Source organism: Sturnus vulgaris, chromosome 1, assembly GCF_052056855.1.
Source record: "Sturnus vulgaris isolate bStuVul1 chromosome 1, bStuVul1.hap1, whole genome shotgun sequence".
Lineage (NCBI taxonomy): Eukaryota > Metazoa > Chordata > Aves > Passeriformes > Sturnidae > Sturnus > Sturnus vulgaris.
The window spans coordinates 70,472,828-70,497,123 of NC_142243.1; the positions used below are offsets into that span (position 1 = coordinate 70,472,828).

The 24,296-nt window shown below is 43.7% G+C and overlaps 1 protein-coding gene across 1 annotated transcript; it reads right to left on the bottom strand.

Annotated features, from left to right (window-relative positions):
- Nucleotides 1-8: 8 nt before the first annotated feature.
- On the bottom strand, nucleotides 9-23,263 carry GCNT2 (glucosaminyl (N-acetyl) transferase 2 (I blood group)). The gene is given in 10 exon segments (XM_088169563.1): nucleotides 9-6,669; nucleotides 8,512-8,604; nucleotides 17,763-17,996; nucleotides 17,999-18,108; nucleotides 18,110-18,138; nucleotides 18,140-18,236; nucleotides 18,238-18,406; nucleotides 18,409-18,873; nucleotides 20,229-20,376; nucleotides 22,921-23,263. Coding segments are annotated over 7 exon segments (1,011 nt in total). The 5' UTR covers nucleotides 18,746-18,873; nucleotides 20,229-20,376; nucleotides 22,921-23,263; the 3' UTR covers nucleotides 9-6,669; nucleotides 8,512-8,569.
- Between the last annotated feature and the right edge of the window lie 1,033 nt (nucleotides 23,264-24,296).

A 24,296-nucleotide genomic window follows, 5' to 3' on the forward strand; every position in this document is an offset into this window, starting at 1 on the left:
TCACAGGCACTGCTGGGGGAGGGAAAGGGGAGGTTGCGGTCGGGCCGTAGCGCCTCTCCTCGCACTCCTGCCGTGCCCTAGCAGGTCTGTCCTGGAGCTGGCTGACTCTGCCCAGCATGAGGGTAGGTCCTGCTGTCTCCTCTGAGAAGCCAACCTTGCCCTGGAAGCCCAGTGCAGATGTCAAAAGAAGGCATCTGGATTCCTGGCAGCCCAGCTGAGGATGCCGCGCACATGCGGAGCGATGGTGCTGCTGTGCTACAGCGCACAATCCCCAGCAACACGTGGAGCAGCCTGCCCTGCACTGCACTGGATGCAGTCCTTTGTCCCAAAGGCAGGTCTGCACTGCTTGCACTGAACTGATGTCCAGTGCCAGTTCACTCACTGACACAGATATTTCCATTTTTCATGCTAGTTTGCACCAAGTAGGGAGTTTGGTCTGCTCATCTGTCTTCAATACTTTACACTATGTATGTGTTTTAACAAACTAATTGCACCAATTATACTATTTATTTTAACAAACTAAGGCAAAAGCATTCATTACTTGACTTTTCTATAAGTAGTATCTGACTCCCTGTCCATTTACTGGTTAATATCGGTTGCTTCTCATGCTAATTAGCCCACAGGTGCAGTTCTTCTCTCCATTTGAGTCTGCGGTCTGTTTCGAGTAGGTGGTCAGTGAGTCGGTGGTTGTGATTGACCACTGCCAGAATTTCCTGCTGCCAGTTACTGCTCAGTTCTGCTGACTTCACTCCTGGTGGCTCTTGTCCAGACAGCCCATTGATCTTGAGATTGTCCTCTCTTTTCCTTAAAACAAAGGATCAGACAAGGATATGATGCTCACAGTACAACTGCTGTCCAGCAATAACTGTCCAGCAACAGCTACTGATTAACAAAAAAAAATTGCAAAGTTTGACTCGAACCCCTGTTCAAATCCTGAGGGGCTTGGTATAAGTCCCAGTCCCTGAAGGACAGTGCAGCTCTCCTGGTCTGGGTCTGCAGAGGTGCCTGGGACTGACTGGCTGAAGAGCAGCTTTGCTGCAGTTTTCCCACTCCTGGAGGATGGGAAAGGTCTTGGACATTCTAGAGTGTCACAAGAAGTTGCCCATGAGGCAGCAACATGCTCTTGCAGCAAAAGTGGGAGGCAGCACCCTGGGTTGCATTAGACAAATTAGGTTTGGGCAGATGATCCTTCCCCTCAGCTCTGTGGTAAGACAGCTGGAATCTTGGGAATTCTGCTCTAGGCTCAGTGGTGCAGGGCAGGCATTGACATACTGAAGCTGGTCCAGCAAAGGGCTCTGAAGGTGATTAAGGGCTTGGAGCATCTTTCATTGCAAGTGTCTGAGAGAGCTGGAACTGTTCAGTCTGCATGTGAAGCTCAGGGACTCCTTATTGATCCGTATAAATATCTGCTGGGAAAGGCTAAAGCAGATAGAGCCAGGGTCTTCCCAGTGGTACAGCACAAGGGGTAATAAGCACAAGTCGAAATACCAGAAATTTCATTCAAACATAAATTAAAACCGTTTTCATTTTGAAGGTGGCCAAACAAACAGAAGAGGCTCTCAGGCAGGCTGTGAAGTCTCCATCCATGGAGATATTCTTCCCCAAACTGGACACAGCCCTGACCATGCTTTGAGAAAGGAGGGTTGGTCTTGGTGGGCTTCGGAAGTCCCTTCCAGCCCCAGCTGGTCCATGACTCTGTATGGCACAAACACAGTGAAACTGATGTTTTCTGATGAAATTTCTCAGCTGATCTCTGCCTCCTCCCTTCCCAGACAGGGTTTGAGAACTGAGCACTGACGTTTGTGTTTGTGACAAAATCTTTTATGTATTTTACAGAAAGGAATATGCCATTAGGCCCATGACACAAGAGACAAATTACCTCTGACAGGGCTTGTGCTTTAATGTATACCCAAAGATTTACTGAACTTGGCAAGTTTCAAGTCCTGCCTACAGAGCAACACAAATGACCTGTCGATATTGCTTTCTGCTTTGTTTTTTTCCCCACCTTCAATAGTAAGGGTAGCTGTGCTTGAACCTGGGTAGATTTGCAAGGAAAAGAAATCAGATCTGAAGCTGGAGCACAATAGGCTATGAGTCAGACCAGTTCTTTCACAAGGCAGTGATTTTTCCTTCATGCTGGCTTCCATAAAAGACTCTGAAGAAGAGGTGTGCAGGCTAGAACTTTGTTCTGTTTTATATGAACAGTGAAGAGTACAAATACATTTCAACTGAAAGTAAATTAATGTGATTGTCAGGCTTTCATGAAACAAACAAAAAAAACCAAACCTCAAGCCAAAACAAACAAGAAACCCCAAAACAAAACACAGAAGGCCATCTACTGCTCTTTCACAAGCTCAATGTCAAACTAACAGTTTGCACCAGGTTATCTGGAAAAGCAGACTTAACACTGAACAAATGACACTTAGCAAAACAGTATTTTTACCCTCTTTAGCTTATCACCCCTTCACACTCTCAGTTCATTCTCTCATGTGCTGTTTTCCCTTTCCCATCTTTGTTTTCCTCTTGCCTCCTCCCGATTTTTGTCCTAAGGCTTTTTCTATTTTTTCAGTTGTCCTCCCCTTCCCCATGTTCTCAGAGCTCTATGCCTGGAAAAGACTTAAGATATTTGCTGAAGGTTGCAGTCTTTTGTGGAGAGAGCTCGATTTGCATTTTTGTGCCATTAGATGGCCTGAAGCATCTGGCTAACACGGTGCTAATGACTGTCAGCAGTGACTTGTTGATCAAAACCAGGCTGGCTCCTTTGTTTGAAGCAAAATCTTTACTTTTACTTTAAGTACCTAATCAAATCAGATAGAAAGGTTTGGTGTTACCTACTTAATGCCATTGTTTTGCCTTGAGTGCCTATTTCTAGGCCTATTTCTAATGCCTGTTTCCAGCCTCTTCCTGTGCCCCTCACAATAATTACATTCACACACCAGCGAATTGTTTGTCGTTCTTATGAGTGAGCCTTCATGCCCACATAGAAAACCACCACCGTGCTGGCTGTCACCAGCCACGGGACAGCAGGATTTGATAGGCAAACACCTTTTCTTGGATGACCTTCTGTTACCAGAGGTCTGAATCTTCCCTGGATTCCTAGCGTGGGGAGAGGAAGGAGATGGAAAGCAAAGCCATAGCTAGAGGATGGCACTGTGAATCTGGGGCAATGAAAATTGGTCCATAAATCCATTGACAATGATTTGCAGAGGGTCATCAAAAGTGCCTTTCTGCTGTGCAGTAAAGCCAGAAAATTTTTTTAAGCATTATGTCAAACTGTTTATTAGATGTTTGTATGATCACAGGCTGGTTCCTGGTGAAAGCTGAGGGTGTTGATCTATTCCTGCACATCACAACATAATACATTATAGTGACCTCTGAATTAGTGTGTCCTAATGGGTTGATTTTGACAGCATCCTTCATTATGTTTGCAGCACCTTAATCCATTTTTTGGTGCTGCTGATGTCACTGCTGATCTCACAGCTCACATAAGTCAGAATCTTCGGTGCTTTAACTGAAATTGGAAGCCAGTGAACAGACAACCCTACTGGCTACTTCTGGTTTATGCCTCTTGTGGCTATGCTATGATTTATTCATGGGTGCCAAAGCTTCAGCCTTTCATTTGTGGGTTTCAAAATGATGGGTTTGTGGTAGCTGTATGCACACAAATCAAGTAAGATGAGGTTTGATGGATAAGGCAGAGGAATTGATACAGCTAACAGAGGAATGAGATATGCAAGAGAGCAAACCAAACCAGACTACAAGCTCACTAAATTGAGCTTGGATTTTGCTCTGTTCTGCATCTCTGGATGCCCCTGGAAGTGTTCCAGGTCAGGTTGGATGGGGGCCTGCTCTAGTGAATGACATTCCTGTCCATGGCAGGGATGTTGGAACTAAATGATCTTTACAGTTCCTTCCAACCTAAACCATTCTATAATACTATGATTCTACATACACATTGCTTTCATTCCTAAAGTGAAGTTGAAAGGATACTTTGGTAAACCTCTATTTTAAATTTTTCCTTTTCCCGTTTGTTGTTGTTGTTTTTGTTGTTGTTTTTGTTGTCCTGTGTGTCACTAGACTCAGCTTGAGCATCTGCCTGGCTCCTAGTCCTAGGATTATCTCTGCTATATCTTCTTTTGGGCTGGCACAAGTACTGCTTGGCCTATTGGCAGAGGAATTGATACAGCTCAGGCACAGACAATTCTAGCAGGAGTGGGAATAGGAGGGCTGTGAGCCTGCTGGTTTAGGCTGGCACTGCAGCCAGACATTAAGCCACAAGCTCGGCCTAAGACTTGTCCTCCTTTTAACAAATCCTGTTGGTGGACCTGCTGCCAGGGAATTTATTTCAGGCGCCCAGACCGGAGTGCTAGAGCAGCATCTGTGCAGGTGCCTGGCTGGCAGTGTCAGGCTCAGGCGCTCCAGGGAGCAGGAGGAGGCGCAGTGCTGCATCCTGCTTCCCTTGGACCCCCTCTCACGGCTGTGCTCCCGAGGGCTCTGCCACAAACCCTGCAGTCTGGCACCTGGCACCAGACATTTTTGGCTGCTGTGCACACCTCTGATGCCAGAGGCACACACAGGACATACACCTTCACAGGGGAGGGGTTAGGGTAGCATTTGGGTGTGTTCAGCTAAAAGGCGAATTGCATGAAACCTGCAAGTGATTCTGCTTAGATCAGGCCCCGTGAGCTGTCTCAGCTCTCCTGTTAACACAGTGCTGTTCTGTGGGGTGGAAAACAAGCACCTGACAGTGCTTACCCGGAGAAACAGCGTGTCTGAGGAAGGTGAAAGTTTGTGAAAAAATCCTCAGCTCCCACGTCTCACAGATAGGAACCCCTGTAAGGGAAAGCTCCACTTAATTTGAGGTTTAGCAAGCATTGGCCCTGTCAGCTCACACATCCCACTGCAACTACTCTGCTGCAGAGCTGCCCAGCTCCATGTCTTGCAGTAATAGTTAAACAAACCCTGACGATGAGTTCAAGATAAAGCAAGCTCTTGTGAGCAATGGTGATGTCTCCTCCCCACCTCTGACAGGAGGTGCAATGCTAGCTCCTCCAAATGTCTTCTCCCTACCTCACACACAGAATGACAGAAGAGTCCTGTGTCAGAGAATACATGCTGCTTCTGTCTTTCATTTTTGATATATTGAATATCTCAGATGCTAGGGAATTAAGGGAAAGCGTTGCAGTATCTACACTAGGCACAAAGGTTTGCACAGTCATGGAGCTGCTGGTACAGGATCATGCAATGCCTGAAATCACCCTTGGAGTGCCCAAAGGTTGAGGAGAGGGAACTGATGATTTTCATTCATAAGCATGAATCCTAATCCCAAAGTGATGGCAGCCTCTGCAGCTGTACTTGTCATGGCTTCAGGCCTTTTTCCAGTTGGCTTCTGAGCCCCTCCAAGGATGGAGACTGCCCACCCTCCCTGACAGCCTGTTCCTGTTTTCAGTTTAATATAAAGAGGGTAAAAAAGGCTGCAGTTCCACATACAACCTACAGTGAGATTTCAGCTCTTTGGACAAGTTGTGTGGAAGTCTTTAGGAGCAAATAAGTAGAAAGGCATCCAGTGGGTTGTCTAAGCAAATTGACTGCAGTGGAAAGTCTGACTTGCTTGGAAATTATATTGATTCAGAAATATTCCTCAATTCAGAATTCATTCAGAATTCAGAATTTATTTTTTTTTTTTGCCGTATTTATAGAAGACCAGGAGGTACAGATACAGGAGCCCAAGCTCTCTCTGTGGAGGTGCACCACGGCTGCTGAACTGAATCACTGCTGTTACTGTTGTGCAGGGGACTCTAACCTTCCTTAATATCCTTCCTACCAGCCACCCCCTCCAGTTTTTCATCTTTCCCTGTCTTTTACTGCTATTTCAAAGTAACACTAGTATGGTGAGGTCTCACTCGTTTCGATGCACTTTTTCAGTTTGGCTGCCAAAAAGCATTGTTTTGTCTCTTCTACAGTGATTAACTGTATTGTTCTTTCTAAAAAAAAAAAAAGACTGATGAAGCACCCAAATATCGGTCACACAGTGAAAACAGATTAATTTACTTACACAAAAGCATAACCTGGAATAGCATTCATGAAAACAAAACAAAACAAAAATGTAAAGACCTCATTAAATAACATATGGACAGAAATCTGTGATGTTTTTCTGGATTCTTACTTGAACAGGTAATATATCTGTATACCCATAAACTATCTGTATTTCTTCAGGTTCATAGTGCAACATGCTGTTAATAGCCATAAGTTTCAAACTGCCAAGCTCATTGCTTCTGTTGCTGAGTGATATTTTGCTATTCACCTCTGGAGTCTGAACAATAAAATGTGATGTTGTTTGCACTCTGAGCTACTTTAAATACACAAAGTGGTGAGCTTGGCTTTATTTTGTTTGGGATTTTTCAGTTTGAGAGATATTCAGCTTGTTAGTCCAAGGAAGGGATGGGCTGGTGCCAGATCTCTCTTAAGTTCTTAAGTCTCTAGACCTTCCTAAAACTCACTGTTTAAAATAATTACTCACTCTGAAATATTTCTCTCTTCAGCTTCCTGTGTGACATCAAGATAGCAAAGCTCTCTTCCCCCCTGTTCAAAATACTGAACAGAATTTCTTCTCTGGAGGTAAACTTCTGGTGCCTTTCTGCCAGAATCCACATCATTAGGTGTTGGCAGCTGTAAAAGCAGAATAAGCTGACTGAGGCAGATCCTGTCTGTTCAGAACCTTCCCTGTGGGTTACCAGCACGCTCCAGGACATCTAAATGTGTTGTGTTCCTGTTACAGAACTGCTGCAGTTTGCAATCCAGTTTGTTAAAAGACCCTGAAATTAGCAATGTTTTCATAAAGTTGGTGGTAAATTGTTGTTATTCAAGAGGTATTCTTTGAGCCATTACTGCTTGCTCAGAAGAAAGGCAGGCGAGCAGCACACAGTCTCCCTAGATTCAGCATCCCGATTTTTACTGCTTTTGTGCAGCTGACTGGGTCACTCAACAGTGCTGCTAACATGCCATGTGAATACAACCACAATAGCTGGAGGAATAAACATTCATAGGTTTGCTTCCTTGCTTTGTTTTTTTTAGGACATGATGACTGATACCCGTGACCTTTGTCTTCTGTTTGCCACACTAAAATATTCTCAAGCCCCATTCTTTTTTTTTTTAATTTTTTTCCCCCTCTGCAGCATGCTTGGTCGGTTGAGATTTTGTGTACTTTACGAATAGTTTGAAGGGGAAATCTGCTCAGGCGTTGGATGACCTCCCTCTAGTGGCTGTTACTGTGGAATTAAAATAGGGCTGTGATCTACGGAACCCAAGGTTTTGTTTGTATCAACCACTGTATTCCATGAAAGTGAGTAAACTTGGGAAGAAGTCTTACACCACATCAAAATACAAATCAGAAACACTACATTATTGCCAAAGCTTAGTTACTGCTTTTTCAGTCCTGAAAATACTTATCCTCCCTACTTTCTCTCTCTCCGTGTCCTTACACAGGACCATCTAAGGACACTGCATGTAAAATCTGCATGTAAATAATTTTTAATTTTTTTTCCCCAGTTCAGTTAGTCGGCCAAGTAAGACAAGTATACAAGCCTCTGTTTTTCAGATATGGACTCCTGTGCCTGAAAGCCTATCTGATTTTTCTAACCAGGCACATTGATCTAGTAAAAGATCCTGTTTGCTATAACAAACCTTGTCCCAACAGATATTTAAAGAACAGGTATGATCTGGGAAATGCAGCATCTTTATTCCATTTCCAGTAGTTTTCTGTTATTCTCTGTAGTAAATATCAGTATCTTTGACAAAATCATATCTGTATGTATATCCATCAGTTGTATTCCTATGTTTAAGATCTTGCTGATTGTGATTGATTACACTTGTCTGTTAGACATGAAAAGTGCCAGGAATGCATGGCTGTGTTTGTATTTTTGTAGGAAAAGATAGCAATGACAGGGTAGCAAGACAAAAGTTGGAGCTAGAAAACATTCCATTAAAAATGACAAAAATGGAAAGCTCCTGCAGCTGCAAGAGGAGCTTTGCCCTGGTGTCTCCTTTTGGATCTCTCATACTTTGTCTCCAAGTGTTAAGTGATTTGCAGGCAGTGTGAGACAACCCAAGCTGCATTTACAGAACTTCCCTAAAAATCCTGTCTCATGAGTTTATGCTCTGACACAGCAAAAGTTAAGGTTGCTACTGCTATTCTCTTGACTGCTTTTAGTGATGTTGTAGGCTGGGGTGTTGTCACCTGAAAATACCAATTGAATTTCCTCTGTCAGTGGAGAGAAAACAATACTTTTACACACATTAGATTTTCCACAAACTAATTCTGGGTGCTATTTGTGTATTTTCACTGGTTTCAATATAGTTGTATTGATGTGAAATTGCTGTCATTGAAGCTGACTGAAGTTCTCAATTTTTTTCTCATCAATAAACGTAACTGTATTATTGATTAAGTATTCTAGAAATAAAATATTTGTTGCTAGCATAGGAAGAAAAAATTGAGAAAAACACACACATTACCATGACAACCTCCATGGCTCTCTTCCATATCAATCCATTCACCACTTCCACCTCCCCATCATGTGTTGGCTATGGATCCTGGGACATCTGAAACTAGGTAACAGAAAATCAAATAGTTAGTCCTTATAAGAGCTTTGAGTTCAGGTTCATGTCCACTCTCTGTGACCTTTCTCCACAGAACTGGGGTAAAATGCTTTGGAATACACATCAACAGATGCCTGGCTGCTAATATGGTTGTCAGGTTTCTTTGCTGAGAGAGACTTTCATGACATGGACAAGATGTCAACCCAAAAGACCTAAAGATTTCATTTGAGAAATAAAATCCCACTTCTGCAACAGCTTCAGTATAATACTGCACATGATCATTCATTGTCTTTACCAGCACTGCCTTCCAAGTGCTATTTGAACATTGAGCCACTAACACACAGCACCTTCACATGAATTTAGTGGTAAGTACTGGGTTTTTGCTTTGGTTTTTGTTGTTGGCTGGTTGGTTGGTTGGTTTAAGTAAATAGACTAACAGAACAAATTCAAGCATTATAAAATTGGAAGGAGTTATTGAAACTCAATTACAGCCTATGATGTTATGTAATAATAGATATAGATTTAGGCAGATCAGCGGCCTATCCAGGATATAAATGGGTAAGATTTTATCCTCTGCTTCTCACTAATTACCACCTTCTACCTGTCACTAAAAACACCTTTTACTAGCCTGGGTTTCTCAAAGTCCCATCCAAACTGGTCTTGAACACTTCCAGGGATGGGGCATCCACAACTCCTCTGGACAACCTGTCCAGTGCCTCACCACCCTCACAGTAAAGAATTTCTTCCATATATCCAATCTAAAACCATCCTCTTTCAGTGTAAAGCCATTCCCCCGTGTCTTATCCCTACATACCCCTGTACAAGGTCCCTCTCTCCTCCAGGCTGAACAGCCCCAGCTCTCTCAGCCTGTCTTCATAGGAGAGGTGCTCCAGGCTCTCATCATCTTTGTAGTCCTCCTCTGGCCTTGCTCCAGCAAGTCCATGTTCTTCTCATGCTGGGGGACCCAGAACTGGATGCAGAAGTCCCAGTGGGTTCTCATGAGGATGGAGTAGGAGGGAGTACCACCTCTCCCAGCCTGCTGGCCACGCTGATTTGGATACAGTCCAGGACACATTTGGCTTTCTGGGCTGCAGGCACACACTGCTGGGTCATGCTGAGCAGCCAACAGACCCTAGTCCTTCTCAGGGCTGCTCTCAATCCATTCTCCCCCAGCCTGTATTTGTCCTTGGGATTGCCCTGACCCAGGTGCAGAACTACCATAGCACTTTTCCATAAACAACAGTGTGTGTCAGCTATAACCAACACCTCATGACTTTATTTCTCCCCTTCTGTATATTGGGTTTATCAAATAAACCAACATACCAGAAAGTGTAGTTTTGTCCCAGGGAAAATTCAGAAAAATATTACTTTTTCACAGAAAGCATTAAGGTAAAGATAACACTTTATGAAAGAGAAGAAGAGATAGTGATGGCAGGGGATAAATGCTTTAAATAGCCTGGGATGTGCATTATCATCCCAAATTAAAAATCTGTTCTTAACAGATGGCAATAAATGTGGTGTGCAGGAAGTTTTGGAAAATGCTGATACAATGGCAAAGCAGAAAGATATCTGACAAAACAGGAATGACCCCAGGACATCCACAAAAATACTGGAAGGCACTGCCTTCCAGGAATACAAAACTACTGACTTCACATTATTCACCATTTCCCAAATTGAGGAAACTAGACATCTTTGTAAGTTAATTAAAAAGTAGGGTAAAGTGTAGCTCAACATGGGCAAAAAAATAATTTATCATATTTTTCTTTAAACAGTTGCTCGAGCAACTGATTTCAGGTTCAGAATTTTCCTGGGGTGCTGTTCTTAAAAAGTTTGTCTGAGAAGTGATGCTGCTTATGAAAGTTAAAATAAATTTTGCCATGGCCTGCTCACTATACTTTTGTTCACCTCTTTTCTCCCGTTCCATCATGGTTACCAGAGTTTTGTCCTTGAAAACCAGGAGCAGGGAAGAGCCACCTCGTGGGCAGCAATACTGAGCACTGCTCTGGAAACAAGTTTGCTCCAACCAGGTCTGAAGAGCAGCCACCAGCAGCACTGCACTGCTCAGGTGTAGAGACAGCCACAAGAGAGATGGGTCAGCCCTTCTGATTTAATTTAATTTAACCAGCCTTTAATTTCATGCCTTTTCTTACTGGTGGAGGTTTGGAGGAAGGAAAAACATTGCTTCAGAGCCTGAACCTCTCTCACAGGACAAACGCAGCACAATCCCAAAGGCAACATCCCCTCTAAGCCCTTCCCTTCAGTTTTTTTGCCATTACACTTCCAGAGTGAGCTGTTCTACATGTGTTGACTCCAAGAGGCAGCCCCTTCCCTTTCCTCCTTGTGTCCCCACCACAGATTATGAGGGCAAATACAGGCAGCTTACACAGCGTGAGCCACTGCACCCACATTTCTGTAACATACACACTTAAACCAACATTAGGCTGGAAATCTTGCAGCATAAAAGGCTGCCTGATTTGCCTTGACCTTCCAAATGCCATACTTGTGATTCCAGGATCAAACCTAGCTACCAACAGGCTAATCTCCACCATCCCCCCGAAACAGCCTGTGCTTCCCTTTCAGCACTTCCCTCTATGCACAGGGGCAAATTCTTTGCACTCCTATGCCACCAACTGATGCGAGCTTTTCTCCTGCACTTTACAAGCTGAGGCACAGGAGTTTGCTCTTTAGAAATCTACCTGAACTGTTCCCATCGTTGGGAATATTATTCTGCAAGACATGATTGAAATCAACAGTAACTTTTGCTGGGCACTGGAGACATGTATTTACGTTTGGGAGACATGCAGGGCTTGAGGTGGGTCACGTATGAGTGGGCTGCAGGAGACTTACAATGGGCAAGATTGTTGAGCTTGACCTCAGAACCTGGAAAGAAAGAATTAAACCTCAGGAAAAAGCAAGAAGCTTATTTAAAACGAAGTGTTCTGATTTAAGGCAAAGCATGACATCTTCTTGAGCTGTTAGGCTGCTGAGTGCTAAACTGCACCTCCTATGTTTAATAATTTGATGGACAGTAAGGAAAAGGTCTAAGTTCTAGTAGTTTCCTCTGATATGTTTTGGAGGGAACTTTTTGAGCTATTTTTGACCCATAAACTAATTATAGTGTATATGGGAGAGTTGCAGTCCTGGTTGAGAGGAGCTGAATTCTAGAGGGCAGTTCAGGCTTTTCCTAGTGGGAGTAAGCTGGACCTGTGGGGACATGCTGGGTGCCAAGGCAGACAACGAGAGAGCTGCTCTGCAGGAACTGCCAGTGCCCACCCCAGCACCCATTTAGGCAGGGTAATGCCAATTTCCACCCTAGCTGTGTGCTGGCACCAGAGTTTGCATCTCAACATGTGCTTTAGGTGTGGTCAGATGAATTTGCTCGTAGGTGAAAGGAGGGGATAGGCTCAGGTGGTCTGGCTGGATCTTCCCTAAAAAAACCCCAGTGCTGTTGGCAACTCAGAATCTGGAAATGTCAAGAAAAGTCTCTGTTACTGCTGGGCTGAAGTTTCGTTAGTTACATGCATGAGTTATCACAAACATTACCTGATGTTGGTATTTAGAGAGAAAAACAAATCTTCCTTAAATTACTCTCATCTAATTCTGTTCTTCAAGGAGCTGCACTCTTTGAAGCCTCTAATACCAATGTCTGATAGTTGAAAAGGTAAAGGAGAACCAAGTGAGGGAGCACAAGCTCATTTAGTAGCTGTGCTTTTTCAACAAGTCATATTGAAGACATACCTATCCTTATCCCATCATCACTAAGTGTTGTTTCAGTGAGAAGCAAACATGTTGTGAAGAAAACGATTATTCCTTTCAGTACTTAAATTCCAATGACTGTGAATTACATATAGACCAAAGCCTGCTTTAAGTTATATCTTTTCAAGTTAACTATAATATCTGAATGGAGGCTAGAGGACAAGAGTAACTTTTCAGAAATTCTGCAATTAAGATGTTTTTGTGGTTGCTGCAATGGTGTTGCAACACTTGCCCTTGAGCAGGTTTTTCAAAAGAGGAAGATTTTGATGGTGAGATTACAACAAATTTGTGAGCATGAGATTCAAAAACAGCCACAGGAAAATCCCTATTTTTTTAATACTTTATTCCTATGAGAAGTTCTTGCTCAATCAGGAAGTCTCATTAAACTAATGGAGAATATGAACAAAAGAATGAGGATTAGTTATATGAGTAATGATGAAGACATAGGTACAAAATACCTTTTTTCTTTACAGCATGGCTTATTCAACCAGCATCACTGTCTGGAACCATATAAAAAAAAAACAACTTGTGTGTCTCTGTTTGTCTGACTTTTGAAGGGTGGGGACTAAGCTAAGGAAAATTAACAATTATTCCAGGCAGAACATGACGTGTGTGTTGCAGGGAAGGTTGTTCCAAGAGCCCATCTGCAAATGACAATGGGATGGAGTGATACCAAAATGATTTTGAATTATTAAGTTGCTGTGGTGAAAAGTTCATTGCAAGCTAAAGCATCTGAAAAAAACTACAGGTTTCTCTGTCCAAGCAACTGGCCACGTAAAAACTTAAAATGTTAAAATAAGGAAATGGCTAACGTGGTAGATTAATATACTAGTAGTGCTACTCAGAATTTTCTGGTTTTTCTTGTTTATCTCACACTCATATCCAAGAGGTGTTAATGAGGCGTTCTTTGACAGCTAACAGCTCTATTTGGGAAGTAAGACTACTGCATCAGACAAACTGCAGTGAAGGACAACTCCCATCTCCCTTGAGATCCTACATCCACTACCAGAGATATACCTGTGGCCATTTGTCTTATTTTTCTTATTTTTCTGTCTACCATTCAGCTCCCAAATGAGGAGTTGACATCAAGATGATAAAGATATACTTTCGAGGTCTAGGAGTGGTTTAACTCCACCCACAAACAAAGTATCCGCCGTTTTCATTCCTTTGCGATAATAGACAAAATTTATGGCTATATCAACAACTTTCTTCCTGCCTAGATAGAGCTGAGGTGAGTCTGATTCTTTGAGTTTAGGCAGACACAATAAGCAGCTGTATCAAAACCACTTGGAATTGTGGCTGGCACACAGCTATCTGGATCCTTGGAAAATTCACAGGCTTGAACGCAACATCATCTTCCGTTGGTTCCCAATTTTAGTGTCAGATTAGCAAAATACAAAAAATACATTGAAAAACTGAAGGTTTAGGCTGCTCATGTTCTCAAATGTGATGGAAGGCAGCCCTGTGCTTTCAGATCATGAGTGGTCTGGGCTTGTGGGCTTGCACAGGACACTGCGGGCTGCCTGCTCTAGTAACCAACTACCTGATATTCACACTGATGCAGAAGTCTGTCAGGTTTGCAGCAGGCAGTGACAGCATGTTGTGCACCCCACGTCCCTTTTGAGCTGGCACACGAGTGGCTGTGACACAGTGCTCCTTTCCCACCCCCTTCCCCTGGGACACAGGACACACATTTTGGGGAAGAGAGAGGAGCCACACATTAGTGTCTTTTCTCGCATGGAAGCTCGGAAGGGCTGCTCCAGCATGTCAGGATGGGCTGCAGCCTTGTTCAGTAGCCAGGACAGACCTGGGCACAGGGAAGGGAGTGAATGGGTGATGGCTGTGACAGCCAGTTGTTACAGGCAAACTTTCTCTTGCAGCTCTTAGCCTGAGGGGATTGCTAAGCGTTTAGCAGCTCTTATATTTCGATTGGTAATACTCACTGAATTGCTGCCTTAGCCGAATGATCACCCAGTAGCTTAGTGTGTTCCCACACCTCCCTGCAATGAGTGCATCTGAGGAGATACGAGTGCTGGGGTGAGGTTATTGATGCTGGGCTTAGAGTGAGATGGGAAAACCAGCGTCTGGGTGGGAATGTTGTCATGCAAGGGTTTTTTTGCGGTATTCAGGAACAAAGATCCGGGATGAGTGCTAGACCCTGCTGTCTCTTACACTTGTCATCAGGGAAGGAAAGCAGCAGGAAAGGAGAGCATTGGAAAACTGGTCCCCACAGCAGCAGAGGCTTTGCACATATCCTATTAAAGCAGGTAGGAGACAATGCCTCCAATAATGCCTCCGATTGCCAAGAAGCTGTCAAGAGGGACTCCAGGAAGGGTTATTTTGGCAACAAAGAGCTTCTGGTGCTCAGGGATCTTGCACACAGTCACCCTCAGCAAAGAGAGCAGAGCCGACAGCACAACCACGTTCTGTTATTCCACAAGTGAGCCAGCTCTGAAAAGCAGCTTAGTCCAGTGCATTAGACGAGGACTCAGGTGTCAGTGTACCAGTGTGGCTTTGCCCATGGTCTGCTTTAAGACACTGGGAATATCATTTCACCCTTTTCTGCCTGCTTCTGTGAATGGAAAATAAAAGCACTGATCTCCCTTGTAAAAGCATGTTGGTGTCTCTGACTGAGAAGTGCTGGTATTACTTCTTGTGACCTTTATTTTCCCACTTGACCAAGGCATACCCTGAGGGATTGTTTTCACCCGGCACTGCTTATGTCCCAAATTCATATGCTGTGATTATATTGCATGGAAGTGAAGGCAAGAATTTGGCTTGGAAGAAGTAAGGAGGCTCAACAGCACGGCCTGGAGATGCACACCTCTCCCACGGCCATCAGAACCTACTTTCTGCTTTCTATGAGCAGAGAGAGGAAAGGTGTCCCATTGCTGACACCACTGGTCTGGGACGTGGCCACTGACGTGCCCTGTGATGGTGCATGCTTCTCCAGAGTCCTGGGGAAAGCCATCAAGGGCCAGACAGACACTTAGACCTACATACCTTGGAAATACTTTCCCTCAATTCTCCCATGCTTCTCTTTCTTATCTGAAAGGTGACTTTCAAGAATTTTCTGTCATGCAGGAGTCATGTGCAAGATAAGCGGCCTGAGATAAATACCAAAGATAAGTTAAGGCTGTTATTTGAAAACCAGCTGAATAGGATTGAAAGTCTTTAGCCTTTAAGGGGGTAAGAAAAAGTCTTGGTCTTCATTACATGACTCTAGGCAATAAGCATGCTATTTTAAGATTTGAGGACAAGTGTGTTTTTATCTTTTATCTGAACTGAGATTATTATGGCTGATACTGATGCTACAAATAACTGTTTGGTTTAGTTCTTTCATGGTATGCTACCCATCCAAACTGGCCCTTAAATGACTCCTCTGCTTGCCTGGAGGCCTGCAACTTTCTGTTCTAACAGCTGGGCCACGTCCTGACATCATCATCTCCCTTTGATGTGCCTGAAAACTTAAAGGAAGTGGCTTGGTCTAACTTGGACAGGAGTTTTTTGTTAGAGACTGGAAGTGAGTCCCAGACTAACATCTGAGAGGGATGACTTCTCACCCCAGAGTTGTCCAGCACTCTTGGATCTGACTTGGATACATTCAGGTGAGTGTCTGACTGAGTGTTATCCTTGTAAGTTTGGGTTCAAAATCTGTGCAACCACAGCCTCTGAGCACATCTGTCAGAGCCACATGGACACTTTTGGACATGCGATCTAATGTGATGGCAAGGAAAAAAAAAAGGAAGAGGAAAAAAGGACTTATGTGCTCTGGAACTGTTGCATCTTTCAGATGGAAAAAGAGCAACCACAAGAAAATGTTATGCCCATACTGGAAAACATACAGTGGTTATCATGGAAACAGCAATGAAATATGCAGGCTATGTGAGCTACACAGTGCAGCACAACAAATGTCAACCACCTAAAGTTTCTGACTGTGGAGAACATATCTGGTACCAGATTTGTGGCTTCTGAGTCAATGGACTGTAGTAACATCACAGCAACTGGCTCCCTGGAAAAGTGATCTAGCTACAAATAATATATGCTCATAATTATACTATAAATATCTCAATCAGTAATCACTTGTGCTTCTTGTGCAGGCCAGCTGTAAAATACAGTTATCAGAAGAGAAAGCACTATGCTCATAAAGTTATGTTCTATTTTGAAAGTTAAAGAAGCTCTTCCTCTCTTACTGCTCCCTATGTTTATTTCCCACAAGTTACAGTAGGGAGAAAGTGGAAAGAAAGTAAAACACAGGAGAAAAAATTGACCTGTGCTTCCATTCCTCATGTCCCTGCTCTGGGCTGATATCCCTGCTCTGTGCTGCTGGGAAGCTCTAGGCAGTCCAAAGCAGTGGAGTCCTACCAGGTGCTTCTAAAAGCAACATGTGTGAGGGTGAAATCCTGTTCATCTTCCAACACTTTCCCAGTCATGAAAACAAGGTGAAAGTAATAGTAAATGCACACAGTAAAGATGAAAATACTGGTTCTGATTCTGCTTCTCTGCATAAATTCTGGACCTTGTACAATGGAGTTTAGGCAGTAGTTATGAGTTATTTTGCAATTGCTGTGGGAGAGCTGCTGTGTGTGGTCCGATAGAAAAGCATGTGAAGACTAGCAGTCCACTCCAGCCTGAATTCAGATTTTCTGGGAGGAACTTACTTCAATTTGTTGAAAAATAAAATTTCCCACACCAAAACAAACATCTTGTACAAAATTTCTTCACTACAATGCTTGCATAGATGGCATATTTTAATCTTTATTACTTCTGTTTTCATCATCTCAGATTTTACAGGTGAATCAGCTGAAGTGTCCAAGGATTTCTGTCTGAACTTAGATCCCCAGGCATCTTTCTCTCAGACATGGAATGGTAATGCCCATTATGGACAGCACAGACACCTCTCCCTCAATGCTCAAAAAAAGCCAGTAAGATTATTTGATAGATCAGCCTTATACAGAAATTTAATTTTTCATCTAGGTTTTGCCAAAATCAACTTCAGATAATGTTTATACATGTGTATGTGCATGTACACCTATGAAATAGAATTGTAAAATGGTTTGGGTTGGAAAAAGATCTTAAAGATTTTGTGGTTCCAAACCCCTTTCCATGGGCAGGGACACTTTCCACTAGACCAGATTCCTCAATGTCCCATCCAACCTGGCCTCGAATACTTCCAGGGATGGGCCATTCACCACTTCTGTGGGCAGCCTGTTCCTTTGCCACACCACCACCACCACAGCAAAGAATTTCTTCCTTATATGTAATCTAAACCTACCCTTTTTAAATTTAAGGCCATTCCTCCCATCCTATCACTGCATACTCTTACAAGAAGTCCCTCTCCAGCTTTATCCGTGTGTGAAACAAGCAGAAGTGTGTGTATCCACAGAAAATGCAAGTGAAAGCATGCTCACCTGGGATCCTGCAGGACATCACCCAGAATTGTCTCTCAGGGCTGCTGGTGTCCTTGGGCCAGGCCAGCAGATGGAGAGCACACTGGTCCTGCAATGAACCCCATAAAGAGCCAGGTGACAGCCTGAGCCAAAATAGATGGTCAGGTTTTGTGGCCAGGGGCATCTTGCACACAAATGTCCACAGCATGAAAGAAAAGGAAGAGTAAAATTGCTCCCTGTGCACGTATTTGTACAGGTGGTGACGTGGGGAGGTGGCAGGACCCTGGGTGCAATGTTCTTGCCCTCAAGGCCCTTCAGAAGGTGGATGATCTCCCTGTTGTTCTTCAAGGAGAGGTCCTGACCACTACTTGACTAGGTAGCACCAGGGCATGGCCAAGGGCAAGCAGGTCTCTCATGCAGTGGAGGTCAGTCCACAGGAGAGATGCTGCCCTAGACCTCTTTGCCCAGGAAACGAGGCAGGTGCTGAGAAAGCAGCACTGCCTACTGGAAGGGAGATGGTCCTTGAATGACATCCACATGAGCACAGCAGACATTCTGGAGTGTGAATAGCTCCCTGAAGAAAAGCTCAAAGGTCTCAAACTCTTCGTGCAATGTCACGAAGTGAGGGTGCAGGAGGCTCCTGGGCTGCAAGGGAGCAGTGATGGGTGGTTCTGTGTGAGGTACTCTGTGCAGTTGGGTTCTCTGAACGCTATTTTCCTCCAGAAGGACACCTTCTCTTCAGTAAGTGCTTTACAGGCTTCTGCTAAAATCAAACTCACTGAGAAGTTCAGCCTCCTAAGAGGTTTTTGTGTTTGCAAATTAACAGCTTAAAAAACAAACGAAAGTAAAACACTGTGACTCAGAAGAGCAAAAAGGCAATATCTGGGTGTTGCATAGAGGAGCGATTCACTGCTCCTCAGAAAAAGTCTCTCTTGAAATACAATATCAGACAGTACCAACAGTTTGTTTTGTTGTCTGTGCTCGCTTCCTGCTGGAGGACACATGGATCCATCTGATGCAGAGTGTGTAGCTGCTGCCCTTACTTTCAATATTAATAGTTGCACAGTCGTCACTGATGTGGAAGCAGCGTAAGTAAAGAACAACTTGCAGGTGGAAGCTACTCCACAGCACCCTGAAGATTAAGCAGACATATTGCATAATTATGTCTTGGCAATGAGCAGCTGGCACATATTTCAGAGTGTCCCCAAATTCAGTTTATGGGTATTTTCTTAACTGCTCCCTCCCCGTTCTCCCTGCATGTATCATATAGCTGTTAAAATATCTGTGCATGCACCCTGTGACAGGAAAACTTCATATTTATCTCATACAATATGTGTGAAATACATATGTATTTCATATGTATTTCATACAATTCCTTTTTTTTTTTTTACTTGCAGGATTTTTTTTACCACCCCAATGGGTCAGTCATCACTGCTTCTGAATTGTGAAAGACTTGTAACATGAAATAAATCTTACTTCAATATGTCTGTGACAATTACACTTCTAGATCAAGCATATATATAAGCTATTGTGGCCTTTCTGCTCTTTGATATTCTGGATAAATATAATTTCTAGAAGGCAATTATCAGAAACCCAGTTCAATACATACCATTTTCCAGCCAAAGAACAGAATGAAGAAGAACTACTCATCTATCTTCCACCTCTATATTTCTGTCTCCACTATTTTTCATTTCTCATGTAAGGCCACCAACACACATATAAGAAGTAAAAGAATTCTTTTGCCCCTGTGTAGAGTTATGTCACAGCCATCAGGTTTTTTTTCAGCAATATTTTCATTTGCAAATTTGAAATCTGACAAATAGTTTCTGCTAAGAGTCATGGATGACTTGTAATGAGCTTCAGGCTTACATCCATCATAAGGAACTGGATTAGCAAAACCTGCTATTTCAACTACTAAAACTAACCCTAGGCTTTCTGATGAGACATTTGTATTTCTAAGAACTATGTATGCATCTGGTATAACATGCTTATGCAATGAGAGCTTGACATAGCTCAGACTAAAGTGAAATCCTTGGTGAGTCTCTGTTCCAGCTGTGAGTCTGTTCATGTGGATCTCCTGCCATGACACAGCATGTTTGGGGCATGTAAACTTTTCCCAACACCATTTGCTCTAATGTGAAGCAATGCTGAGGCAAATCAGTTGATCTGAGAATTTGCCAGTAAATGTTCTGGATGTTCAGTACATTGTACTACAGAGGGAGAAATACCATCACCTACCTTCCAGCTCCTGCTGACAAGCCACCTCAGGTGCTGGCAGGTCCCTCCCAGAAGCTGCTCTTCCCTCCCATCCTGGCCCTAAACAGCCTACAGGAATCTGTTCAAACAGATTGCAAGCTCCTGGCAGTGGCTTCAGCCCATCAAATACAGTCAAAAGATGAGGAGAGGAGCACTGGAGAAGCTTTGTAAGGGTTTATGGACAGACTATCCCTAAGAGCAGTGCAGGACAGATCTGGCAGTCAAGCTTACCTGGAGACAGCAAGCAGCTGAGCCACTCCTCACTGGGCAGTCAGCAGGGACAGGCAGGGATAGCTGTCTCACACTGGAGGTCCAGGGCAATATTCTTCGTGTGCACCAGTGCTTTCAGGAGGAGAACTGCTCCAATGGAACTGAGGAGCTAGAATGGAGGTGGGCAAAGAACAGAGACTCACCCAATGCTGCTGCAGACCAACAGTATAGCTTGTTAAAAGATGCACAGATCCTGAGCTGAGACACTGCACAAGTCCAGCAAAGAAATGCACAGCAAACGCGACCATGAGGGGAAACCATGTCCCAGCTCAGTCACTGGTGAATGCTGTCCTAGGGAGCACAGACCTGCCCAGTGCTTCTAACTCATTCCCAGTCTGATTGTTACACTGCATTATACCCAGGTACAAACTCCACTCCCCTGTCTGACACCTCAGAAAAGCAAATTGCCATGACAGCTGGTGACTGTAAGGCCAGCAGCCTCTTGCTGTCCTCTGTGGATTCCACAGACTGTGGAGCTCATAGCCTTCCCACCTCCTCACTGGGTCAGCTGGCAGCAGCACCATCCTCCCCTTCTGCCATAGTCTTAACGTGAGACCTCCATCCAGCTGGAGTTAGGAGGGTGTAGAAGGAGAAAAGCAGGGGGAAAGATGCCAGCATTCCTGCAGGAGTCAGGGTTTCATTGAGAGGGGTCTCAGCTGGGGGCAAAGAGCACAGGAAGCTTTTCTGAAGTACAAAGGCTGAGATCCTTCAAGGCATTTAGATGTCTTGGAAACTGTCAGATCTTTTAAAACTGCAGTAGGCACTGTGTAATCTGCTACACAGCTAGGAAAGCCTCTAGGATTTCAAAATATATACATTATATATATATATATATATCTGTAAGGAGCTTTTTAGTTGTTGAAGCCATGCATTACTAGCATGGTCCATATGAAACAAGTAAAGCTACATGCAGAAAATGAGTCTACTCTTCACAGAACTGCAATGCAAGACTTAATTTTTCCTTGATGCGCTTTGTTGTTGGTTTGGGCTTTTTTTTCCGTGCACAGACATTGCTGCAACACCTTTGCAGAAATCCAGATTCACTGTGATCCTTCGGTACCAATGGCCTTGGGGGAAAGAAGGCTGCATGCATGGTGCTACTTCTTAATCCCAGGGCCTTGATTCTCTGGCACGGTTAATATTTAGATACCTGAAAACATACATGAAATGATTGCTGTGGGAAATCAAGCTGTCAGAATCTTCAGAGTTTTGAGGTTTGTTTGGGTTTGTCTTTTAGCACTAGTTCTGCCTTGTGCTGCTCTGTGTGAAATAGACCCATGCTTGAATTATGGGCAAAGATCATCTAGCCAAACTAACCCTTCCACCTCAGAAAAAAAAACAAAAAAAACCAAGACCAACACACAAGCTCAAAAAACCAAACCAAAGCCAGTCAAATAAGCAAAAAAAAAAAAAGTGTATAAGTCACATGAGCCACCTCAATGGAAAGAGTCTTTGTCAGGTATCAGTGTTGTTTATTTACAGACTCATCCAAAGTTCAGATGCAAGGAGCAGCCAAATCTAGATGTACATCTGAACCATATTAAGGCACCTATCACCACCAAGGTGTGAGGAAACATCATGGGGGTCCTAGCTTCGTCTGTTGCATATTGTATTGTACCTCTGCATATTCTGGGGGCAAGAACAGAGTTATGTGACAAAAAAAAAATAATAGATGATTGAATATACTATGTAATTTAACAAATAGGCTGTGTAAAAGGGTTCTGTGCTGGCAGAACTAAAACTGCTACTGACTGAGTTTTGCAGTGCCACTCCTTTCTATTGTTCTCTGGACCTGCATTTAAGCGATTTTCATTTTAGCATGAGAAGAGTTTTTGGTGTGGCTCCTGTAGTAGAAACATACTCCCCAGTAGGATTGGGGACTGAAATGTCTTCCATGTGGATGAATGGGAATAGACCTTTCCAGACAATGAGGATATTATCTTAGGAATAGGGTAAGTACTCAGTAAACTGCTCCTGGCCTTAATAAATATAGGTAATTGGTTTCAGCTAATTTGTAGCTAATTAAAAAGCAAGATGCACAGGTTTTGCACACTGGTTTTGAGTTCCTGTTTGGCCTCAGTAAGTAGTGATGAATGTGATGCTTTTCATGTTTATTTGGAGTCATTTGGCATTTTTTATTCTGTTGTTAAGACAAAAGTATCATGATATTCCTTTTCCTGGCCTTCTCATGCAAAGCTGTCAGTTTGAACTGGAACCACTGTTAAATTCACAGTGAACCTGTAGGGAGCAAACAATTTTTTCCTCAGTGTGGTTTCTCTGGTTAGGAAGTGCAAGTAGCCACAGATTGCTGTTCTGTGCCCACGTAAAGGATCTCTTCATCCCTCACGCCCTTTGAACTGAATGAGATGAAACTTCTTTGGTCTTGTGTTGGTTTGGGATGCCCTAAAATGTGCATGGTCTCTTTAAAACTCCCCTTGGAGCAGCCCTGCCTGGCAGGGGTCTTTTCTAACACATGCCCTGTCTGAGCTCACTGTATAACACAGGGAAAGTGAAAGCAGACTCTGAGTACAAAAGCAGTCAGAATTTATTCCTCTCTCTCCTCTTCTTCCTTGTTCATAGCAGTCCCTGCCATTCCTGCACTTCTCAGCCAGCCATAATCTGAGTATTGAAAGAGAAGAAAATTCAAACCTACCTGAAGCAGGAGCTCCCAGGCAGACGCATTGACACCGGACAGTCACAACGCAGCAGCACAGGCAGCAAACAGGAGGAGAGGTGAAATGACACATCGAGGCAAATGCTAGCTCAGCTCACATGGTCCAGCAAAACCATCAAGTAATCTCATTGCACACAGTCAGTGAGCACATCTGTCTGCACAAACAGCAGGGGCCAGACAGTGCACCATCTCCCCGCCTTTGTCTTGCTGTGCTCTCGAGTTCCAGACACAGAGCCTCTTACCCTGCAGGAGCTTCGCTGCTCGTCTGCGTTTGCAGTAGACTGTAGTACAAAGGTTTTGGGAATAGGTAAGCTGCCTAGCCTCTTAGCAGAGCGCATTTTCAAGTCAGACTTACTACTGCTCCAAAGCAGAGCACTCGACAGCTCCCTTCTCCAATTAATTTCCAACAGGGACACGTACTCACCTCTGTGCAAACCACTCCTCATCAGCTGCTCAGGAGCAACAGCACGGCATTCTCTTCCCTGCTCATTTATCCTCCTGCACAGGGAAAGCAAGACATAATTAAACACATCCTAATAGAGGACAGGCAGGCTGTGGTGGTGAAGCTGGTTTTCTTCTGTAAATATGACTAGAATTTACAGCTGACACTGGTGTAGGCCAGGCACGGATAGGGATCTGTTTTCTCACTGCCGATTAACACACACGTTAGTGTACAGTAAAGTGCAAATGCACACGTGCAGCTACTATTTGCCCTGGAGGAGTGTCCAAAGGCACCTTACAATGGGTTTTGCAAATGTTTGGGCACTTGCTAGCTTTATGAACACGAACCCAAGGTGTTCCCCTCAGTGTGTGAAGTGAGGCAGCTGGTGTTAGACCCTCAGAGAGGTGTCAGGTCAGGGCAGTGTCCCTGCAGCCTGATGCCCACATGGCCAAGGGTCTGCTCCCAGCTGCAGGTGTGTGTGTTAGCAGCTGGAGGAGTAAAGCAGCTCCGTTTGCAGACTGGGAGTCACCTGCTCTGCCAAGCAAGTCTGACCACAGCCCTGGCTGCTAGTACAGGTGACTGGCTGTGTCAGAGAGAACAGATATGTGGATCAGATCACTGTTAGTATTTTTAATGCCTCCACTAAAGATGTAGCATTATCATGTTCTCTATTCTGACAATATAACTTGTTGAGGAGAGAAGTCATAACACCTACTGTCCAGAATGACTGAAAAATATATATGTTTATTACGGCACTAAAGGAAAAAAAAAAAAGGGCAGGAAGCCTTCAAATATGTAAAAAAGGTGAACCAGAAGCAAATTCTGGTTCAAACAGGGAGGGAGTAGCTGATTCTCTCTGTTCTCTGTGCATAGGACAAGAACTAATCATCTTAGATAGCATCAGAAGAGGTGA